This window comes from Perca fluviatilis, chromosome 7 (genome assembly GCF_010015445.1).
Source record: "Perca fluviatilis chromosome 7, GENO_Pfluv_1.0, whole genome shotgun sequence".
NCBI classification, from domain to species: domain Eukaryota; kingdom Metazoa; phylum Chordata; class Actinopteri; order Perciformes; family Percidae; genus Perca; species Perca fluviatilis.
The window spans coordinates 40,487,479-40,509,063 of NC_053118.1; the positions used below are offsets into that span (position 1 = coordinate 40,487,479).

General features: G+C 44.6%; 1 protein-coding gene across 1 annotated transcript; it reads left to right on the forward strand.

Moving 5' to 3' along the window:
* Window positions 1-124: 124 nt before the first annotated feature.
* Window positions 125-20,495, forward strand: decr1 (2,4-dienoyl CoA reductase 1, mitochondrial). Its single transcript, XM_039806097.1, has 10 exons — window positions 125-247; window positions 2,977-3,185; window positions 4,397-4,454; window positions 5,152-5,238; window positions 9,886-10,033; window positions 10,280-10,379; window positions 11,805-11,877; window positions 12,151-12,297; window positions 13,454-13,516; window positions 20,190-20,495. The coding sequence occupies exons 1-10, from the start codon at window positions 185-187 to the stop codon at window positions 20,247-20,249; spliced, it is 1,008 nt and encodes a 335-aa protein (XP_039662031.1). The 5' UTR covers window positions 125-184; the 3' UTR covers window positions 20,250-20,495.
* Window positions 20,496-21,585: the final 1,090 nt, after the last annotated feature.

A 21,585-nucleotide genomic window follows, 5' to 3' on the forward strand; every position in this document is an offset into this window, starting at 1 on the left:
AACTGATTTATTATCGATCAGGGCAAGTTTAAAGTTTGTTTGTTCGTTCATCATCCGCAGAGTTTACAGACATTACGATAACACGCGACCATCGTCACGTTCTGGACTGAACCAGGTTGGATCCCCCCACCCCTCTCTCTCCAGTTGGTATAATCCGGTCAGAGGTCGTCAGCTGTTAGACAAGATGGCGGCCGCCGTGTTCGGGAGGAGAGAACTTCTGAGATCAGTGAAGACTTCAGTAAACAGGGTCAGAAACACGTTCATATATATATTAAACTATTTAAACTTTTACTGCACAATACAGTCTTCATAACCTGTAGAACTGTGACGTCAGAGAAGAGCTGCCAAAACAAGTCAATAATAATAATAATAATAACAATAATAATAATAATGAGTTTGTTGATAGTAAAGTTTAAATCATAACATGTTATTTGTACGCGGTTTAAATCCCAGAAACTCTTCATGTAGTTTAACCTTTCACCCAGTTTCTCAGAACGCGCACAGCAGCTCCGAGTGCACGCGCATTCAGATCCGAAGACTTGATCGATCCCGCAGGGACATGGTTTAGTTTAGACTTGATCGATCCCTCAGGGACATGGTTTAGTTTAGACTTGATCGATCCCTCAGGGACATGGTTTAGTTTAGACTTGATCGATCCCTCAGGGACATGGTTTAGTTTAGACTTGATCGATCCCTCAGGGACATGGTTTAGTTTAGACTTGATCGATCCCTCAGGGACATGGTTTAGTTTAGACTTGATCGATCCCTCAGGGACATGGTTTAGTTTCAGTAAGAAGAGTAACAGAGCTGCAGGAAGACATGAATACAAACATGAAGTAGAAGTAAAGTCAGATTAGTTTACATTAAAAAGAGATTGTTTAAATTCTGTTGCAGTGCAGTGTCAACATACATCAGTAGAGTGTGAATAATAATAATAATAATAATAATAATAATAAATAGCACCTTTCTTCATGTAGCTGATCAGTTATTGCACCATTATTGAGATGTAGGGCTGCAACTAACAATTATTTTCATAGTTGATTATTTTCTCCATTAATCGATGAGTAGTTCTGTCTCTAAATGTGGATCAGTGTTTCCCAAAAAGCCCAGGATGACGTCATCACATGACCTCACACATCTTATTTTATCAACAACTCAGAGATCTTAGTGTCCTGTCCCAGAGGAGAGAACCAGAACATATTCATATTTAACACGCTGACATCACACTAGTTTACCCGTTCTATCAGAAACTAAATGACTCAGACTGATTCATGATTATCAGAAGGCTTGGAGATTAATTTAAAAGTTGATGACTAATCGATTAATCTTTGCAGCTCTAGTGCTGTGAGACCAGTTTGAACTCTAAGCGAGTAACACTCAGAGTGAGGAGTTATTACATTTAAAGGCCCAGACAGGAAGGAGCTCCTGTGGTGCATTGTGGGTGTTTGAGTCTGTCGCGAGTCTGTCGCTCTATGGTACATTGTGGGTGTCTGAGTGTGTCTCTCTGTGGTGCATTGTGGGTGTCTGAGTGTGGCTCTCTGTGATGCATTGTGGGTGTCTGAGTGTGTCTCTCTGTGGTGCATTGTGGGTGTCTGAGTGTGGCTCTCTGTGATGCATTGTGGGTGTCTGAGTGTGGCTCTCTGTGATGCATTGTGGGTGTCTGAGTGTGTCTCTCTGTGGTGCATTGTGGGTGTCTGAGTGTGTCTCTCTGTGGTGCATTGTGGGTGTCTGAGTGTGGCTCTCTGTGGTGCATTGTGGGTGTCTGAGTGTGGCTCTCTGTGATGCATTGTGGGTGTCTGAGTGTGTCTCTCTGTGATGCATTGTGGGTGTCTGAGTGTGGCTCTCTGTGATGCATTGTGGGTGTCTGAGTGTGGCTCTCTGTGATGCATTGTGGGTGTCTGAGTGTGTCTCTCTGTGATGCATTGTGGGTGTCTGAGTGTGTCTCTCTGTGATGCATTGTGGGTGTCTGAGTGTGGCTCTCTGTGGTGCATTGTGGGTGTCTGAGTGTGTCTCTCTGTGGTGCATTGTGGGTGTCTGAGTCTGTCGCTCTGTGGTGCATTGTGGGTGTCTGAGTGTGGCTCTCTGTGATGCATTGTGGGTGTCTGAGTGTGTCTCTCTGTGGTGCATTGTGGGTGTCTGAGTCTGTCGCTCTGTGGTGCATTGTGGGTGTCTGAGTGCTCCTCTGACTGAGCGGTGTGTTGTGGAGTTGTCCAGGATGGAGTGTATTTTGGGGCAGTGGTGGCCTTAAGGTTAGAGAAGCGAGCTTGAGGTCGTCGGTTCAATCCCCAGATCGACAGGATAAAATCTGGGTGGGGAAAGTGAAAGAGCAGCGCTTGTCCCTCCCTCATTACCACCACTGAGGCTGGAGAAAGAATGTGGGATGAAAAGAGATCACTGATGCGGTCAGCAGTGTTGCCGTAGTAAATCGGACTCCAGCTGAAGTTTATTTAATTTATACATCCTTGACATATGTATGCTATAGTCCTAATAGTAATATACAGGCTTATATTGCAATCTCTTAGGCCTACAGGTGTACCTATATTTAAATAATCACACAGTAGTGGAGTTTATGCAGTGTCTTTAATTTTACTCGTGTTTTTTCCATGAGTCAGAGCCAGGCACCCGTGAGCTGTGAAGGAGAGCGTGTAACACCAGAACCAGAACCAGAACCGAACCAGAACAGGGCAGACCGGTCTGTTTTTGCAGGTTTCTGGTTGTGAATTATAAAATAAATATAATAAAGTTCATAAATCTGACCACCAGCGGGGCCATTAATCCTCAGAGGGAAAACTAGTTTGGTGTGGGATGAATATATATATATATATATATATATATATATATATATATATATATATAATTAATTTGTTGAAAGACAGATTTAGTTTTGTTGATTAATAAAGTTTTTTGACTCTTGAATCAACAACAGACAAATCAGATAAAAGAATATTTCTATCTAACTAAGTGTTGTATTTGCAGTCCTGGTTCCACAGCGCGGGGGCAGTTCTGCAGCAGTCCGGTTCTGCCCCCCCCCAGGCGGGCTTCTTCCCGCCGGCGGAAGGTGCCATGCTGCCGACAGGAAGCTTCAACAACAGAGTGGCGTTCATCACTGGCGGCGGGACGGGACTGGGCCGAGCCATGACCACCACGCTGTCCCAGCTGGGGGCGCAGTGTGTCATCGCCAGCAGGTCAGAGGTCACCCCCCCCCCCTCCAACCCTAAACCTGAGTCTGCCCAAAGCTGTACTATATTAGTTGTATTTATTCATATCTAGAAGTAGATATACTCTACATGTAGTCTCTCATGTCCAGCTCTACACTACAGATGCATTCTGTGATAGCAGTAATAAACTCTCTGAGTTGTTTACATTTCTTTAAACCAATCACAACGGTCCTGGGCGGCGCTGAGCTCTGGATGCAGCCGCGGTGGCTCTGCTAAATAATCTCAGGAAGGAACATGTTCAAAAGAAAACTCCTCATCCAATATTAAATGAAGTTAACTGTTGACACAATCCAGTGACGTGAGATATTTAAATCAGCTGATACATGGTTAACCCTCATTGGCTCTTACCAGTGTATATCCGTGTGGACTTCATCCAAAGCAATCCCACCAATCAGTCCCAAAACCTCCCAGTTAGAGAAGAAATGATCTAAACATATTCTTTATAAAACCTCCCAGTTAGAGAGGAAATTATCTAAACATATTCTTTATAAAACCTCCCAGTTAGAGAGGAAATGATCTAACATATTCTTTATAAAACCTCCCAGTTAGAGAGGAAATGATCTAACCTATTCTTTATATAACCTCCCAGTTAGAGAGGAAATGATCTAACATATTCTTTATATAACCTCCCAGTTAGAGAGGAGATGATCTAACATATTCTTTATAAAACCTCCCAGTTAGAGAGGAGATGATCTAACATATTCTTTATAAAACCTCCCAGTTAGAGAGGAGATGATCTAACATATTCTTTATAAAACCTCCCAGTTAGAGAGGAAATTATCTAACATATTCTTTATAAAAACCTCCCAGTTAGAGAGGAGATGATCTAACATATTCTTTATAAAACCTCCCAGTTAGAGAGGAGATGATCTAACATATTCTTTATAAAAACCTCCCAGTTAGAGAGGAGATGATCTAACATATTCTTTATAAAACCTCCCAGTTAGAGAGGAGATGATCTAACATATTCTTTATAAAAGTCAGAACTTGATATTTTCAGCGTGTACCATTGCTCAGAGGTTCTGGTTAATGTTGGTTAATGATGAGTATAAAGTTAATTCAAACTAAGGGACATTGGGAGGAGCTATCCAGTAAATAAACCGTTGATCTAGATGAATATACGGGACAGAAAACAACAAATAGAATCAGATTTTCTTTATTTGGATTTTATTGTTCAGGAAGATGGACGTCTTGCAGCAAACAGCCGAGGAGATCAGCAGCCAGACGGGAAACAAGGTGACAGACCCAACCAGACCCTACCAGACCCTACCAGACCCTACCAGACTCTACCAGACCCAACCAGACTAAACCATGCTTACATGTGTCACTTTGTAGTTTGGTTTATTTGAAGCTAATGTTCTTGATTCTTTGCTGTTCTGAGTTTGTAGCTTCATAGTTGAATCTCTTAATTTTGAATATTGAATAAGAGGGGGGAACACCAGAGCATGGGGAATGAGAGGGGGAAACACCAGAGCAGGGGGAATGAGAGGGGGAAACACCAGAGCAGGGAAAAAGGAATGAGAATGGGGAAACTACACCAGAGCGGGGGAATGAGAGGATGAAGAAACACCGGGAGCGGGGGAATGAGAGGGGAAACACCGGAACGGGGGAAGAATGAAGAGGAAGGGGAAACACCAGAGCAGGGGGAATGAGAGGGGGAATCATAGCGGTGGAGATGTATCCTGAGCCAGGTGACAGCTGAAGACTCATAAAACATGAACTGACACGCTAAAGCTAAAATAACATAAGTACACTACTGTCTCTGTGTCTGTCTGTCTGTCTGTCTGTCTGTCTGTCTGTCTGTCTCTCTCTCTCTCTCTCTCTCTCTCTTTCGGTCTGTCTGTCTGTCTGTCTGTCTCTCTTTCTGTCTGTCTCTCTGTCTCTCTCTCTCTCTCTCTCTCTCTCTTTCTGTCTGCCTGTCTCTCTGCCTCAGGTCCATGCAGTCCAGTGTGATGTCAAAGATCCCGCGGCTGTTTCTCGTTGTGTGGACCAGATGGAAGCTCTGACGGGACTTCCTGATGTGAGACACACATTTGTTTTCCTCTCCTTGTGAGCTCCGTCATTGGCTCCTTAATACATTCCCCAACGCATGATCCGCCTCCACATGATCCACTTCCACATGATCCGCCGCGGTGAAGCCCCCACACATGATCCGCGGTGAAGCCCCCTACACATGATCCGCTTCCACATGATCCCGCCGGGTGAAGCCCCCTACACATGATCCGCCCCACATGATCCGGTGAAGCCCCCTCACACATGATCCGCTTCCCATGATCCGGTGAAGCCCCCTACACATGATCCGCCTCCACATGATCCGTAGGAAGCCCTACACATGATCCGCCCACATGATCGTGGTAAGCCCCCTACACATGATCCGGCCTCCACATGATCCGTGGTGAAGCCCCTACAATGATCCGCTCCACATGATCCAAGGTGAAGCCCCTACAATGATCCGCTTCCACATGATCCGGGTGAAGCCCCCACATGATCCGCTTACATATCCATTAGCCCCTACAATATCCGCTTCCACATGATCCGCGGTGAAGCCCCTACACATATCCGCTTCCACATGATCCGCAGTAAGCCCCTACACATGATCCGCTTCCACATGATCCGCAGGTGAAGCCCCTACACATGATCCTGGAGAAGCCCCACACATGATCCTGGTGAAGCCCCTAACATGATCCGCGGTGAAGCCCCCTACACATGATCCGCTTCCACATGATCCGCGGTGAAGCCCCCTACACATGATCCGCCTCCACATGATCCGTGGTGAAGCCCCCTACACATGATCCGCCTCCACATGATCCGCGGTGAAGCCCCCTACACATGATCCGCGCCTCTACATGATCGCGGTGCTCACATCTCGTCACTCCATCAGGGTGGCACACATCCGCTTCCCACATGATCCGCGTGAAGCCCCCTACACATGATCCGCTTCCACATGATCCGTGGTGAAGCCCCCTACACATGATCCGCTTCCACATGATCCACGGTGAAGCCCCCTACACATGATCCGCTTCCACATGATCCGTCGTGAAGCCCCCTACACATGATCCGCTTCCACATGATCCGCGGTGAAGCCCCCTACACATGATCCGCTTCCACATGATCCTGAGTGAAGCCCCTTACACATATCCTTCTACATGATCCATGTGAAGCTCCTACACATGATCCGCTTAAGCCTACATGATCTCGGTGAAGCCCCTACACATGATCCGGCTTCACATGATCCCTGAGCCTACACATATCCTCTGAAGCTCCCTACACATGATCTCATGGTGAAGCCCCCTACACATGATCCGCTTCCACATGATCCGCGGTGAAGCCCCCTACACATGATCCGCGGTGAAGCCCCCTACACATGATCCGCCTCCACATGATCCGCCGCGGTGAAGCCCCCTACACATGATCCGCTTCCACATGATCCGCGGTGAAGCCCCCTACACATGATCCGCTTCCACATGATCCGCGGTGAAGCCCCCTACACATGATCCGGCCTACATGATTCCACATGGTGAAGCCCCTACACATGATCCGCTACACATGATCCGCCAGCAGTGAAGCCCCTACACATGATCCGGGCCTACATGATCCGCGGTAAGCCCCCTACAATATCCGTTTCACATGATTAAGAAGGCCCTTCATACATGATCCGCTTCACATGATCCGCGGTGAAGCCCCTACACATGATCCGCTTCCACATGATCCGCGGTGAAGCCCCTACAATGTCCGCTTCCACATGATCTTTCCCTACATGATCCCGCTTCACATGATCCAGGTGAAGCTCCTACATGATCCGCTTCCACATGATCCGTGGTGAGCCCCCTACATGATCCGTGTGATCCCTACACATATCCGCTTCATATACTGAGGAAGCCTCTACACATGTCCGCTTCACATGATCCAAGTGAAGCCCTACAATATCCGCTTCACATGTCCGTGGTGAAGCCCCCTACACATGATCCGTGGTGAAGCCCCCTACACATGATCCGCTTCCACATGATCCGTGGTGAAGCCCCCTACACATGATCCGCTTCCACATGATCCACGGTGAGCCTCACATGATCCGCCTCTCACATGATCCGCGGTGAAGCCCCCTACACATGATCCACGGTGAAGCCCCCTACACATGATCCGCGCTCCACATGATCCACGGTGAAGCCCCCTACACATGATCCGCTTCCACATGATCCGTGGTGAAGCCCCCTACACATGATCCGCTTCCACATGATCCGCTTCCACATGATCCGTAGTAAGCCCCACATACGATCTGCTTCCACATGATCCGCGTGAAGCCCCTACACATGATCCGCTTCCACATGACTGTAGCTCCTACATATGATCTGTAAGCCCCTACACATCCTGAAGCCTCTCACACATATCCATGCCTCCTACATATCCGTAAGAAGCCCCTACTACATCCCAGCCCTACATACCGGAGCTCCCACATGATCCTAAGCCTCCCATACATGATCCGGTGTGAAGCCCCTCACAATATCCGCCTACATGATCAGTGAAGCCCCCTACCATATCCGAAGGTAAGCTCCCCACCACATGATCCGCGTGAAGCCCCTACACTACCCATAAGATCCCCTACAACATATCCACGGTGAAGCCCTAACATCCGCTTCACATGAGTCAAAGTCCCCCTACACATGATCCCGTCCACATAACCATCACACATGTACTAATGATCCGCCTCACATATCGGTTGAAGCCCCTTACCACATGATCCCTGATGATCTATCCCACATGTCCACGCACCACTTCCACATTCGCCTCTACATTCCGTGTAGCCTACACATGATCCACGGTGAAGCCCCCTACACATGATCCGCTTCCACATGATCCGCGGTGAAGCCCCCTACACATGATCCACTTCCACATGATCCACTTCCACATGATCCACTTCCACATGATCCGCTTCACATGATCCGTGGTGAAGCCCCCTACACATGATCCGTGGTGAAGCCCCCTACACATGATCCACTTCCCACATGATCCACTCTACATGATCCACGTCCCACATGATCCACGTCCCACATGATCCGTGGACCCCTCACATGATCCACTCTCCACATGATCGCGCCCCACATGATCCGCGTCTGCAAGCCCCGCCTACATGATCCGCTTCACATAGTGGTGAAGCCCCAACACATGATCCGCGCTACATGATCCATCGTCCACATGTCCCCGTCCACATGATCCACTCCACATGATCCTGGTGAAGCCCCCTACACATGATCCGGGTGAAGCCCCTACCACATGACCGGGCCTACACATGATCCGTGGTGAAGCCCCCTACACATGATCCGTGGTGAAGCCCCCTACACATGATCCGCCTCCACATGATCCGTGGTGAAGCCCCCTACACATGATCCACGGTGAAGCCCCTAACATCTCCGCCTCACATATCCACGGTGAAGCCCCTACACATGATCCGCCGTCCCACATGATCCGTGGTGAAGCCCCCTACATGAATCCGCTTCACATGATCAGGTGAACCCCTTACCACACGCATCCATCACCATGTAATTGAACCTATATCTGTGAAGCGCCCTACACATGATCCGGTAGAAGCCCCTACACATGATCCACGGTGAAGCCCCCACACATGATCCACGTGTGAAGCCCCCACACATGATCCGGAGCCTCACATGATCCACGGTGAAGCCCCTACAATGATCCCGTGTAAGCCCTACACATGATCCGCGGTGAAGCCCCCTACACATGATCCACGGTGAAGCCCCCTACACATGATCCACGGTGAAGCCCCCTACACATGATCCACGGTGAAGCCCCCTACACATGATCCACGGTGAAGCCCCCTACACATGATCCGCTTCCACATGATCCACGGTGAAGCCCCCTACACATGATCCACTTCCACATGATCCACTTCCACATGATCCACTTCATGATCCGCCTCCACATGATCCGCGGTGAAGCCCCCTACACATGATCCGCTTCCACATGATCCACTTCCACATGATCCACTTCCACATGATCCACTTCCACATGATCCACTTCCACATGATCCGCTTCCACATGATCCGCTTTCACATGATCCGCTTCCACATGATCCGTGGTGAAGCCCCCTACACATGATCCGCTTCCACATGATCCGCGGTGAAGCCCCCTACACATGATCCGCTTCCACATGATCCGCGGTAAAGCCCCCTACACATGATCCGCTTCCAAGCAAAATAGAATAGGAAAAGATGTTTATATGTCGTTTTGACACAAATACATTTAATAAATGACATGTTGATCTTTGGAAGTCTCTAGGTTTTGACATAAATGCAGATAAAAATGTCATTTATATCGCTCGCCAGCAGGTTTCCAGCAGCTCGTCAATACGTTGACAAACCTAGACACTAAATTTCGACGATTTAAAAAGCGAGGCAGCTAACTTTGTGGGCCATATAAATGTAAAGTGGTCACGCTTTCCTGGACCCTGATGGGAATATTTTCAGTGATATAGCTATAACTATGTGGTGGTCATGAACCTGATGCTGTGTCTCAATTGGTCTAGGTGATCATCAACAACCTTTGCTGCTGTGTCTTGATTGGTCTAGGTGATCATCAACAACCTTTGCTGCTGTGTCTTGATTGGTCTAGGTGATCATCAACAACCTTTGCTGCTTTGTCTTGATTGGTCTAGGTGATCATCAACAACGCGGCGGGAAACTTTGTATGTCCGTCAGAACGTTTGTCTCCAAACGGCTGGAAGAGCATCACGGACATCGTCCTGAACGGGACGGCCTTCATCACCCTGGAGCTGGGCAAGAGACTGATCCACAAACAGAAAGGTACAGACATCACCATGTCCTGTCCCTGAGGAGAGAAGACACTAGAACATATTCACATTTAACTAGCTGACATCACACAATTTACCTGTTTTATCAGAAATGACTCAAACTGATTAATAATTATCAGAGTTGGAGATTAATTTAATAGTTTATAACTAATCTCTTCATGGACTCAGAGTCCGATAGTTGGAGACTTTGAGTTAGTTTGTCTTTTTTAGAGTTCATATTCATATTGTTGTTGTTCAGGTGCGTCCTTCCTGGCCATCACCACCATCTACGCCGAGTCTGGTTCTGGTTTCGTGGTGCCGAGTGCGTCGGCGAAGGCTGGAGTCGAGGCGCTCTACAAGTCAGTCTGACCTTAAACCTTTGAGCTCCGATCAGACAGTTATATATACAGCGGGGAAAATAAGTATTGAACGTGTCAACATTTTTCCCAGTAAATGTATTTCCGATGGGGCAATTAAAATGAAATTATCACCAGTTGTCAGTAACATCCCAAGTAATCCACACATACAAAGATATCAAAAATGTATGTCCATGACAAAAGTTTTTATAAAGTTATCTGTAACAAAGTGGAATGATAATGGGAATAAATATTGAACACATGAAGAAAAAGGGGTGTAAAAAGGGATGGGAAGCCAATAAACCAGCTGAAATGGACTGTAATGTAAATGGACTGTTTTTATAAAGCGCTTTGAGTAGTCGTTAAGACTAGAAAAGCGCTTTATAAAAACTTTTGTCATGGACATACATTTTTGATATCTTTGAATGTGTGGATTACTTGGGATGTTACTGACATCTGGTGATAATTTCATTATAATTGCCCCACCGGAAAAACCTTCCGATTGGTAGGCAACCTCTCTACCACTTAGCCACAGCCGCCCCCAGCTGAAATCTGTCAGTATTTAGGAAGCAATCCTGCCCCCTATTATTGCAAATTAATTAATTAGTCCTAACTGATGGCCTATAAAAAGGTTTCTCATTAGCAAGGTGTCACTCAAGAAGCATTTCATGATGGGCTGTCCATCATGCTGTGCAGCTGTCCCAAGACCTTCGCAAGCTTATTGTAGAAAAACACACGGATGTCATTGGTTACAGACAAACATCTAAACTTCTGAAAGTTCCAGTGAGCACTGAAGGATGAATGGAGAAATATACCGTGACATTCTTGATAAGAATCTGCTGCCATCCACCAGGATGCTGAAGATGAAACGAGGGTGGACATTTCAGCAAGACAAGGATCCCAAACACACAGCCAAGGAAACTCTCTATTGGTTTCAGAGAAAGTAAATCCAGCTGTTAGAATGGCCCAGTCAATCAGCTGACTTGAATCCAATTGATAACCTCTGGAAAGATCTGCGTTCATAGAAGATGCCCCCGGAGCCTTCAAGATTTGAAGAATGTTTGTGTTGAAGAACAGGCAAAAATCACAGCTGAGCAATGTGTGCGACTAGTTTCTTCATACAGGAGGCGTCTTGAAGCTGTCATTACCAACAAAGGCTTTTTCTACTAAGTATTAAATACATTTCAGCAAGTGTGTTCAATACTTTTTCCCTGTGTTATTTCTCTTTATTACACACAACTTAATGTATGGACTTATTTCTTATTTGTTTTGATATTGTTGACGCGTTCAATACTTATTTTCCCCACTGTTATTTCTTTCTGTATTTATTGTTAATTTCATGTTAATGTTTAATATGTTTGTGTTTGCACCATACCGTTGGTATGTTGAACGTGGTTGCCATGGTAACATAGGCGTTGTGTGTGTCAGGTCTCTGGCTGCAGAGTGGGGGCGTTACGGACACAGGTTCAACATCATCCAGCCTGGACCAATCAGAACCAAGGTACCACCCCTCTGAACACATCTGAGGTGTCTGTGATTGGTTGATTGTCTGTGATTTGTTGATTGTCTGTGATTGATTGATTGGTTGGTTGGTTGGTTGGTTGGTTGGTTGGTTGGTTGGTTGTCTGTGATTGGTTGGTTGTGATTGATTGATTGGTTGATTGGTTGTCTGTGATTGGTTGATTGTCTGTGATTGGTTGGTTGGTTGTGATTGATTGATTGATTGATTGATTGATTGATTGTCTGTGATTGGCTGGTTGTGTGTTGTGTTCAGGGAGCGTTCAGCCGTCTGGACCCGACCGGAGCCTTTGAGAAAGCGATGATCGATCGGATCCCGACCGGCCGACTCGGAACACCGGCGGAGATCGCTAACCTGGCGGCGTACATGAGCAGCGACTACGCTACCTGGATGTCTGGAGCCGTAAGAGACCCTGACCCAGACCCTGACCCTGACCCAGACCCAGGGCCTGATTTACTAACACTAGCGCAGTTTGCGCTGCGTCTGTTTATGCGAGTTCGGTAATAGCGCACGCTATGCTTCCACATTTTGCGTAGTATTTATCAACCCTGACAGCCATCAGCCAATCAGCGTCTTTCTCCGCCCACTAGACCGTAAATTGCGCTGTAGCAAAGCGGTACTTGTGCTATGATACGGCTGAGTGCAGACTGCCATATTCCCACTGCTGATGCTATGACTGTTTGAAATGATCCTGATGCCAATATGTGTAATGTAGCGAGGAGTTTAACAACTGCTGGAATGGGATGTGAACGCTGAGAGTCAATGTCATCTTTGATTTCTTCCAGTAACTCTAATATTGCACGGCTGCTTGATCTGTAACGCTAAATGATGGTGTGTTCACTGACAAAGTGTGATTCTTGTGTTAAAAATATGTTCAGCCTCGCCTATGTCTTCGTCTTGCTCAGATTACTGTTGCCATTTCACCAGCGGCATAAAGGTCTACGAGGAAACTCGACTGCGGCTGGTTTAGACCTGCTTTAAGAGGCGGAGAGTTTCCCCCGCAGAATAGAGGCGCGCTCTTACTGACAGTCTTTATAAATACCACGGGATATATAATTAGGGGCACTTTGCGCTTATCCTCCCACCTTTTCGGGTGGAACTCCCACTTTCCCCACGACCCTCCCACGAACGCATATTGAAAGCGCAACTTGTCTCTTCTCGCTCATGTGGCGACAATCTGCCATTTTACCCAAGTGCGCCCTGTTTGTAAATAGCCCGCATCGGTTACGTCAGTCTTTGTGACCAATTAGCGCAAACGGCTTCATAAATCTAGCCCCCAGACCCTTTAGAGTTTAGACTGATCCCAGACCAGTGTTTAGACTGATCTCAGACCAGAATTTAGACTGATCCCAGACCAGTGTTTAGACTGATCTCAGACCAGAATTTAGACTGATCCCAGACCAGTGTTTAGACTGATCCCAGACCAGAATTTAGACTGATCCCAGACCAGTGTTTAGACTGATCCCAGACCAGAGTTTAGGCTGATCCCAGACCAGAGTTTAGGCTGATCCCAGACCAGAGTTTAGGCTGATCCCAGACGTTGTGTGTTTGTTTCCAGGTGATCCGGTTCGATGGAGGAGAATACGTGTCGATGGCCGGAGAGTTTAACGAGCTGCGCAGGGTGAGTGTCACACAGAAATGTTTCCCTCAGAAACACTGACAGGTGTAAATATAAAGTGACACAAGGAGGTTTTTCTGTGAGAACAGACAGTGTCATGTCATTTCTCCGACGCTCCATTGTTCCGACTTCTCAATAACCTGAAAAATTCCCTTTGGTCCTCCAGCCCACTAGTCCGATGTCCATTTGTTTTGAAAAAAATAAACCCTCTGCTCCAACATCCCATTGTTCCGACCACATAGGCTTTTGTGGATCACCTCCCATAAGGTAACATCACCCCATTTGTACAGGTCCAATCGGCTATCATAACCTTAACCCTCATGCCCTCCTTAACCCTCATGCCCTCTTTGGTCATTTTTGTACATTTTTCTCAAGTTTTTTTTTTCATTTCGTGATCATTTTTGCTGTGTTACTTCTTATGGCATGAAATTTTGTAGGAATCCTTCTTTTCAGTCAAATTTTTTAAATCCAGTGTTTTTTACTCTTACATGTCTTTTATACTTAAATGATTCATTTTGTACCCTCTGGACACCTTCGAGGCAAAAATGTCCACGCACACAAAAACTGTTATTAAATCATCATATATCAATATTCTTTTCTGCTTTTTTTTCATGAATCACTTAAACAACTTCTTACCTAATCAAAACCACCAAACATTCAATCATTTTCAGGATTTTAACCCTTTAAATGCCAGTTTATGTATTTGAAGTATTTCATTTTTTATAAAAAAAAACACAAAAAAATATTTTTTTCCCATATAATGAATAATATGTAGATGGGGCTTTGGTGGTGATTAGAGGCTTGGTTATGTCAAAGATAAGCAACAAAACTGATTTGATTGCATTAGTATTTTTTATGTAATTCCAGATACTCCCTCTGGACACCTTCGAGGCAAAAATGGCCCCATTGACTTCCATTATAACCACATGTTTTGATCTCACTGTCTTTACAGTATAAAACCATGCATTCTGTAATGTCAGCATTTCATTTGGAAGAAAACTAGTCATATTTGACATTTTTACAGTATTTCACCAGATTCAACCATTTTGCCCTTGTAGGCCGATGCATGAAATTATAGTTATATTATGGAGCTGTGTGTGTGTGTGTGTGCGCGCGCGTGCGTGTGTGGTGTATGTGTGTGTGTGTATATGTGTGTGTGTATGTGTGTGTGTGTATATGTATATTTGTGTGTGTCTGTGGGTGTGTGGGTGGGTGGGTGGGTGTGTGTGTGTGGGTTGGGTGTGTGTGTGTGTGTGTGTGTGGCGTGTATGTATGCGAGTGTGTGTGTATGTATGCGTGTGTGTGTGTGTGTGTGTGTGCATGCATGTATGTATGCATGTATGTGTGTGAGAGAGAGTTTGTGTAAATCTGTAAACAAACAATGATAATTTTAGTGGTGAAAAAAGCGCACCTTACTTTGCCAGTTATATTATGGAGCCGTGTGTGTGTGTGTGTGTGTGTGTGTGTGTGTGTGTGTGTGTGTGTGTGTGTGTGTGTGTGTGTGTGTGTGTGTGTGTGTGCATGCGTGTCTGTGTGTGAGAGAGAGTTTGTGTAAATCTGGGTGAAAAAAGGGGCTTCTTTTGAAGGATGCATTTCATGTGCCTTTGAAGAGCGTGCTTGACTAAAAACATTGTCTCCTGCATTTGTTGTAAACAAAACCAACTATTAGTGTGTTGATGCACCTGGCTCTAGAGAAGGAGAAAGACCTGGAGCAGAGAGAAGGAGCCTTTATCTTCCAGCCAACTGCAGGACTCATCTGAAGGTGACACAAGTTTCTGGAGTCTGACAAAATGGTCACTGGTGTCCTCCAACTCTGTGAGTGCCTCTAACCCTTCCTCTGAAAGTGGAGAGGACACTGAAGATCCTGTCCATCCTAACATTGAATGGACAGTGAAGAATTGGCAAGTCTGGTCTCCATCTAATACTGAGACGCTGCGCAACATTCAAGCACCGACCGGCATGATGTCAGAGCCCACGAGATATGCCATATCAAGAATCCATGATGTGGCATCCTCTTTCCACCTTTTCTTCACTCTTGACTTGATCCAGCTGATTCAGGAAATGACAAACCTACACGGGAGGTGTTCAATCTCAGAATCAGGCTTCAAAATTAACATTTTCGTCTACCAGCCAAATGGCTAATGAATGTTCAAATATTACCAGCCATTCAATAGATTACCATTGGGTTTTTTGGCTGGTGAGTGAAGCAAATCTACCAGCCACTTGCATATTTCACCAGCATTTGGCTGGTAAACGGTGCTAATTTAGAACCCTGCTCAGGATGGAGTGATGTGGATGCTCAAGAGATTTGAACATACATGGGACTTCACACCTGGCTGGTGTGTACCGGTCCAAAGGGGAATCCACCCGGAGCCTGTGGGATGTCCATAGTGGGAGACCAGTCTTCAGGGCCACCATGTCCCACAAACCATTTGAAATGATAAGCGCCAGTTTACAGCACATGCAGGAGACAATGTTTTTATTCAAGCACGTCTTCAAAGACACATGAAATGCATCCTTCAAAAGATGCCTTTTTTCCGCCCCTAAAATGATCATTGCTTGCTTACAGGTTTGCACAAACTCCTCACACACATACACATATCACATACACACACACACACACACACACACACACACACAAACAAACACACATACACACACACAAACACAAACACACACACACACACACACACAGCTCCATAATATAACTATAATTTCATGCATCGGCCTACAAGGGCAAAATGGTTGAATCTGGTGAAATACTGTAAAAATGTCAAATATGACTAGTTTTCTTCCAAATGAAATGCTGATATTACAGAATGCATGGTTTTATACTGTAAAGGCAGTGAGATCAAAACATGTGGTTATAATGGAAGTCAATGGGGCCATTTTTGCCTCGAAGGTGTCCAAAGGGAGTATCTGGAATTACATAAAAAATACTAATGCAATCAAATCAGTTTTGTTGCTTATCTTTGACATATCCAAGCCTCTAATCCCCACCAAAGCCCCATTCCCCTATGATTTATTTTATGGAAAATAATTAATGTTTTGTTGGGTTTTTCATAAATAATTGTTACTTCAAAGATTTAAAACTGGCATTTAAAGGGTTAAAATCCAGAAAATTATTAAATTTTTGGTAGTTTTGAGCAATTTACAAGTTGTTTAAGTGATTTATGAAAAAAAAGCAGAAATAATATTGATATATGATGATTTAATATCAGTTTTTTGGACATGTACATTTTTGCCTCGAAGGTGTCCAAAGGGAGTATCTGGAACTATGTAAAAAATACTAATGCAATCAAATTAATTTTGTTGCTTATCTTTGACATATCCAAGCCTCTAATCACCACCAAAGCCCCATCTAGATATTATTCATTATATGGAAAAAAATCATTTTTGTGTTTTTTGTAATAAAAAATGAAATACTTCAAATACATAAACTGGCATTTAAAGGGTTAAAATCCTGAAAATGATTGAATGTTTGGTAGTTTTGATTAGGTTAGAAGTTGTTTAAGTGATTTATGAAAAAAAAGCAGAAAAAAATATTGATATATGATGATTTAATAACAGTTTTTGTGTGCGTGGACATTTTTGCCTCGAAGGTGTCGAGAGTAAGTTTTTTTAAGGAGGGCATGAGGGTTAACCACTCGGGGTCAAATGCCTAACCTCAACCCAGTAGTGGAGTGGCAATGGGGAGAGTCAGGACTTTTCCCGCTGGGCCGGTAGTGTTTTGAGGCCGCGAGGGCCGGCCTGGTAATAGTTACTCATTGGGAGTTCTTAGCAACACCATGCGGCGGCCTGGTGTGCGGCCGCTGTTATGGGAGGTGATCCACAAAAGCCTATATGGTCGGAACAATGGGATGTTGGAGCAGAGGGTTTATTTTTTCGAAACAAAGGCACATTGGACTAGTGGGCTGTAGGACCAAAGGGAATGTTTTGGGTTATTGAGAGGTCGGAGAAATGGGCAGTCCCCGAACAGACGACATCTGAATGAACAAAGTAATAACACTCGACATGTTTCATCTATTTCTGTTTGTGTTATTGAGATTATTTAGAAATTAGAAGAACGCTAAAACATGGAGGATGTTTTATGATTCAGATTTTATTTTCAGGCTCAAAGTGTTAAAGGGGTGATAGAATGCAAAACCGATTTTACCCTGTCATAGTTGAATAACGACAGTTCGGTGGGTAAATAGGACATACATAGAAGCTCTAAATCCCATTGACACCCCTTTACTATGAAAATCTCATATTTTGAAACTGCCGCTGAAAACGGGCGAATCTCAACAAAGCTGAAAGCTGACGTCAACCTCCCAAAAACCGGAACCTTTGTCAGCCCATGGGTGTATTAAGAGAACGGTCACGCCCCAACATTTACATAGGCTACACAACTGACCTGAGATCAGGTAGAATATTTACATAGGCTACACAACTGACCTGAGATCAGGTAGAACATTTACATAGGCTACACAACTGACCTGAGATCAGGTAGAACATTTACATAGGCTACACAACTGACCTGAGATCAGGTAGAACATTTACATAGACTACACAACTGACCTGAGATCAGGTAGAATATTTACATAGGCTACACAACCGACCTGAGATCAGGTAGAACATTTACATAGGCTACAACTGACCTGAGATCAGGTAGAACATTTACATAGGCTACACAACTGACCTGAGATCAGGTAGAACATTTACATAGACTACACAACTGACCTGAGATCAGGTAGAATATTTACATAGGCTACACAACTGACCTGAGATCAGGTAGAACATTTACATAGGCTACACAACTGACCTGAGATCAGGTAGAACATTTACATAGGCTACACAACTGACCTGAGATCAGGTAGAACATTTACATAGGCTACACAACTGACCTGAGATCAGGTGGTTTTCTGAATCTAGCTAGGTCACGCAGATCTCTGCTATTCCATTACAAAATTCACTTCTGAAACTTTTTATGCGGGAAATCAACCATATAAAGCTCAAATATGGGCCGCTTTTACGAAAAGGATGGCTAATTGCAAATTTTCTCCGACTGTGTGTCGGAGTTTAGTGCCGGTGTTGGTGCTGCCTGGGTTGCTACATCGCCGCCCTACCGCAAGTGTCAGCGAGCTTGTTACGCCCGCAATCTTTTACCGCAGCTCGCTGGTTCCAGTTAATCTTATAATGGGTATGTGTGTTGAGTTATTTAAACAAACAATCGGGGAAATAAAGCCTCTTGTCCGCGAGTCTCATTGATAGAGCCGCGGTGAGCTGGAGTCCATCAATGAGAGCTAGCTAGCCTCCTCCTAACTCTGACATTCACAAAAATCAATCGGACAAGTGTTAGCTAAGCTTTGTAAGACCTTGAGGAACCTGTAATATTCATGCCGTGACGAAATTCAAACTGTAAATATACTTTAGTTATGTGAAAGTGAGCAAGCTGCGATATTTCCCCATTGTAATGAATGGGACATATAGCAAGCAGCTGCTCGTCCTACAAAGACGCCTTGCGTTCATAAAAATGCCTTAAAATCAAATCGGACACAACGGTTAGCTTTTAGATTTCTCGCTTAAAAAAGTCTCAGAAGTGAATTTGGTAATGAAACATTGCAGTGTCTGGAATATGAGATTCTGTCGCTTCTCTAATGTATGTGCATTGGGGATTCGCTCAACCAATCAGCGCGCGTCTCTAATGTCTGCGTATGGCAAGTCGCTCAACCAATCAGCGCGCAGCTCATCTAAATATTCATGACCATACCATATTTGGAAGAAAAGCTCTTGTTACAAATAGGGCCAAAACACAGGGATGCATAAGGGCCAATAAAATATCAACCAGGCCATTTTCAGCCCAACCAATGTTACATACCCCATTAGGAGACCATAAGGAACAGTGTGAAATACCCTATATCATCATTCTATCACCCCTTTAAATAAATACTACTGATATCTGCTCAGAATAAGGCCGCACGCTGTTTACTGAGGTGCCCACTCAGATCAAGCGTTGATTCAATGCATGGCTGCCTATCCTGGTTAAATGTAAGGAATAGATTAACTGCCTCATTGCTCAACTCTACTAGATATATTTTAGTGACTAAACAGCCGAGGGTGTTGTATCAGCATCTTGGTCTTAGTTCTGATAAACATGACTACAGCACTAGGCATGCTACGGTGGACAGATTCACATTACCTAAAGTAAGAACAAACAAAGGGAAAAATACCGTAGTGTATATATGATTAATTGGAATGCAATGCCTAGTCATGTCATTCAAGAAAATAGAAAATCTCAATTCAAAGTATTACATAAAGACAATCTCCCAGCTGAGCAGAACTCTGTATTGGCTAATACTTAATGAATGCTGTTAGTATCATTGAGGGTTATTATGTGTGCATTTGCTTGGTCATATTATTAGTGAACAATATCATAATCTCTTCTCTACGATCTGTGAATAATTTAAACTAGGTCCTGTGTTGTGTGTTGTGTTGAATGTAGTTTTGTTGGTGGTTGTTTTTAATGTAATGATGCACGGCATTGTACAGCTGCACAAGTTTTGGGTGGACTCCAGGAAGAATAGCTGTGGCTATAGCCCCAGCTAATGGAGATCCCAATAAATTAAATCAAATCAAATCTGTGTTTGTGTGTCAGGTGACTAATATATAAATACTTCTGATACCTGTGTGTCAGGTGACTCCAGATCAGTGGAAGATGATGGAGGCGATGATCAGGAGCACCAAAGGATCCTAAAAACACAACGACCAATCAGATCACCGCGTCCACCTGTTGATGTCATGATGATAGAACGACTGATCTGTGAACTGGAAACACTAATACCCTAAAGCCAGTTAGCATGTTAGCCAGTTAGCATGTTAGCCAGTTAGCTTGTTAGCCTGTTAGCATGTTAGCCTGTTAGCCAGTTAGCATGTAGCTGCTCAGTGTAAACACAGAAAGATGTTTCTGAAGTTTGATAATAAAACAAATGTAACCCAGAAAGTGTTTGTTATTTAAAGATGAAGGACATACGAGGGTTCCTCTTCACTGGGACGGCAAAGAAAACTAAAAATAGTTTTTAATTTAACTTTCAGCTCGTATTTCAGCTTTCTGCTGCACACACACACACACACACACACACACACACACACTGTGGTAGTATTTATGGTGGCGGTGTAAAGAGCAGTTATGTAACCCAAGTCTCTGTCAGCAGTGACATGTTGCTGCTCTGAAGTTTCTTACACATGCCCTGCGCATCGCCATGACGACGTGCATCGCCATGACGACGTGCATCGCCATGACGACGTGCATCGCTATGACATAGAGTCTGATTCTATCTCTTTATTGTCAGATAGTTTCTGGATTCCACTTAAAGAATCACATATACTTTTAGGTTGCCTTCACTCCCGCCTCATTGAGTCCGTTTAAAACCAACCCTGGAGCGTTTGGCTGGTTTGGTGTTAAGGCAAGGCAAGGCAATTTTATTTGTATAGCACATTTCCGCAGGGGTGCAACTCAATGTGCTTTACATAAAACATAGTTAGAAATTCCATACAAAATTAGAAATAGTTGATACAGAATTAAAACAATCCATACAAAAAAAAAAAAAAAAAAAGCTCATCTGGACTCTGGTCCGGTGATGAGGGGGGTCTCGGGTCTCGGGTCACTTAACGGTGACCCAGAGTTCAGTTCACTTCAGGTTAGAACGACATCCGACCCAAACGCACCAAGTGAACCAACAACAGAGCATTTACTGGCCTGCAGCTTCAACCTTCACAGAGTTTACAGACTTCTGATTTAAGAGATGATAACTTTCAGATCCATCAGCTGTTCTGAGCACACATCGCTGTTCGTCTGTGTGACATCATCAGTCTGTGTGACATCATCCATCTGTGTGACATCATCATCACTCTCTCCTTCATTCGCTGTCTGTCAGCTGCTCATTGTTCGCCTTTTTCTAAAATATTAGAAACCAGAAACTGAGACATTGTAAATGTCGCTCTAATCTTTCTGAGAGCAGAAGTGTCGGCGAGTTTCAGATATTCTGTCCAATAAACAGCCACCGTCCTGACCGTGTGGCGTGTGTTTACAG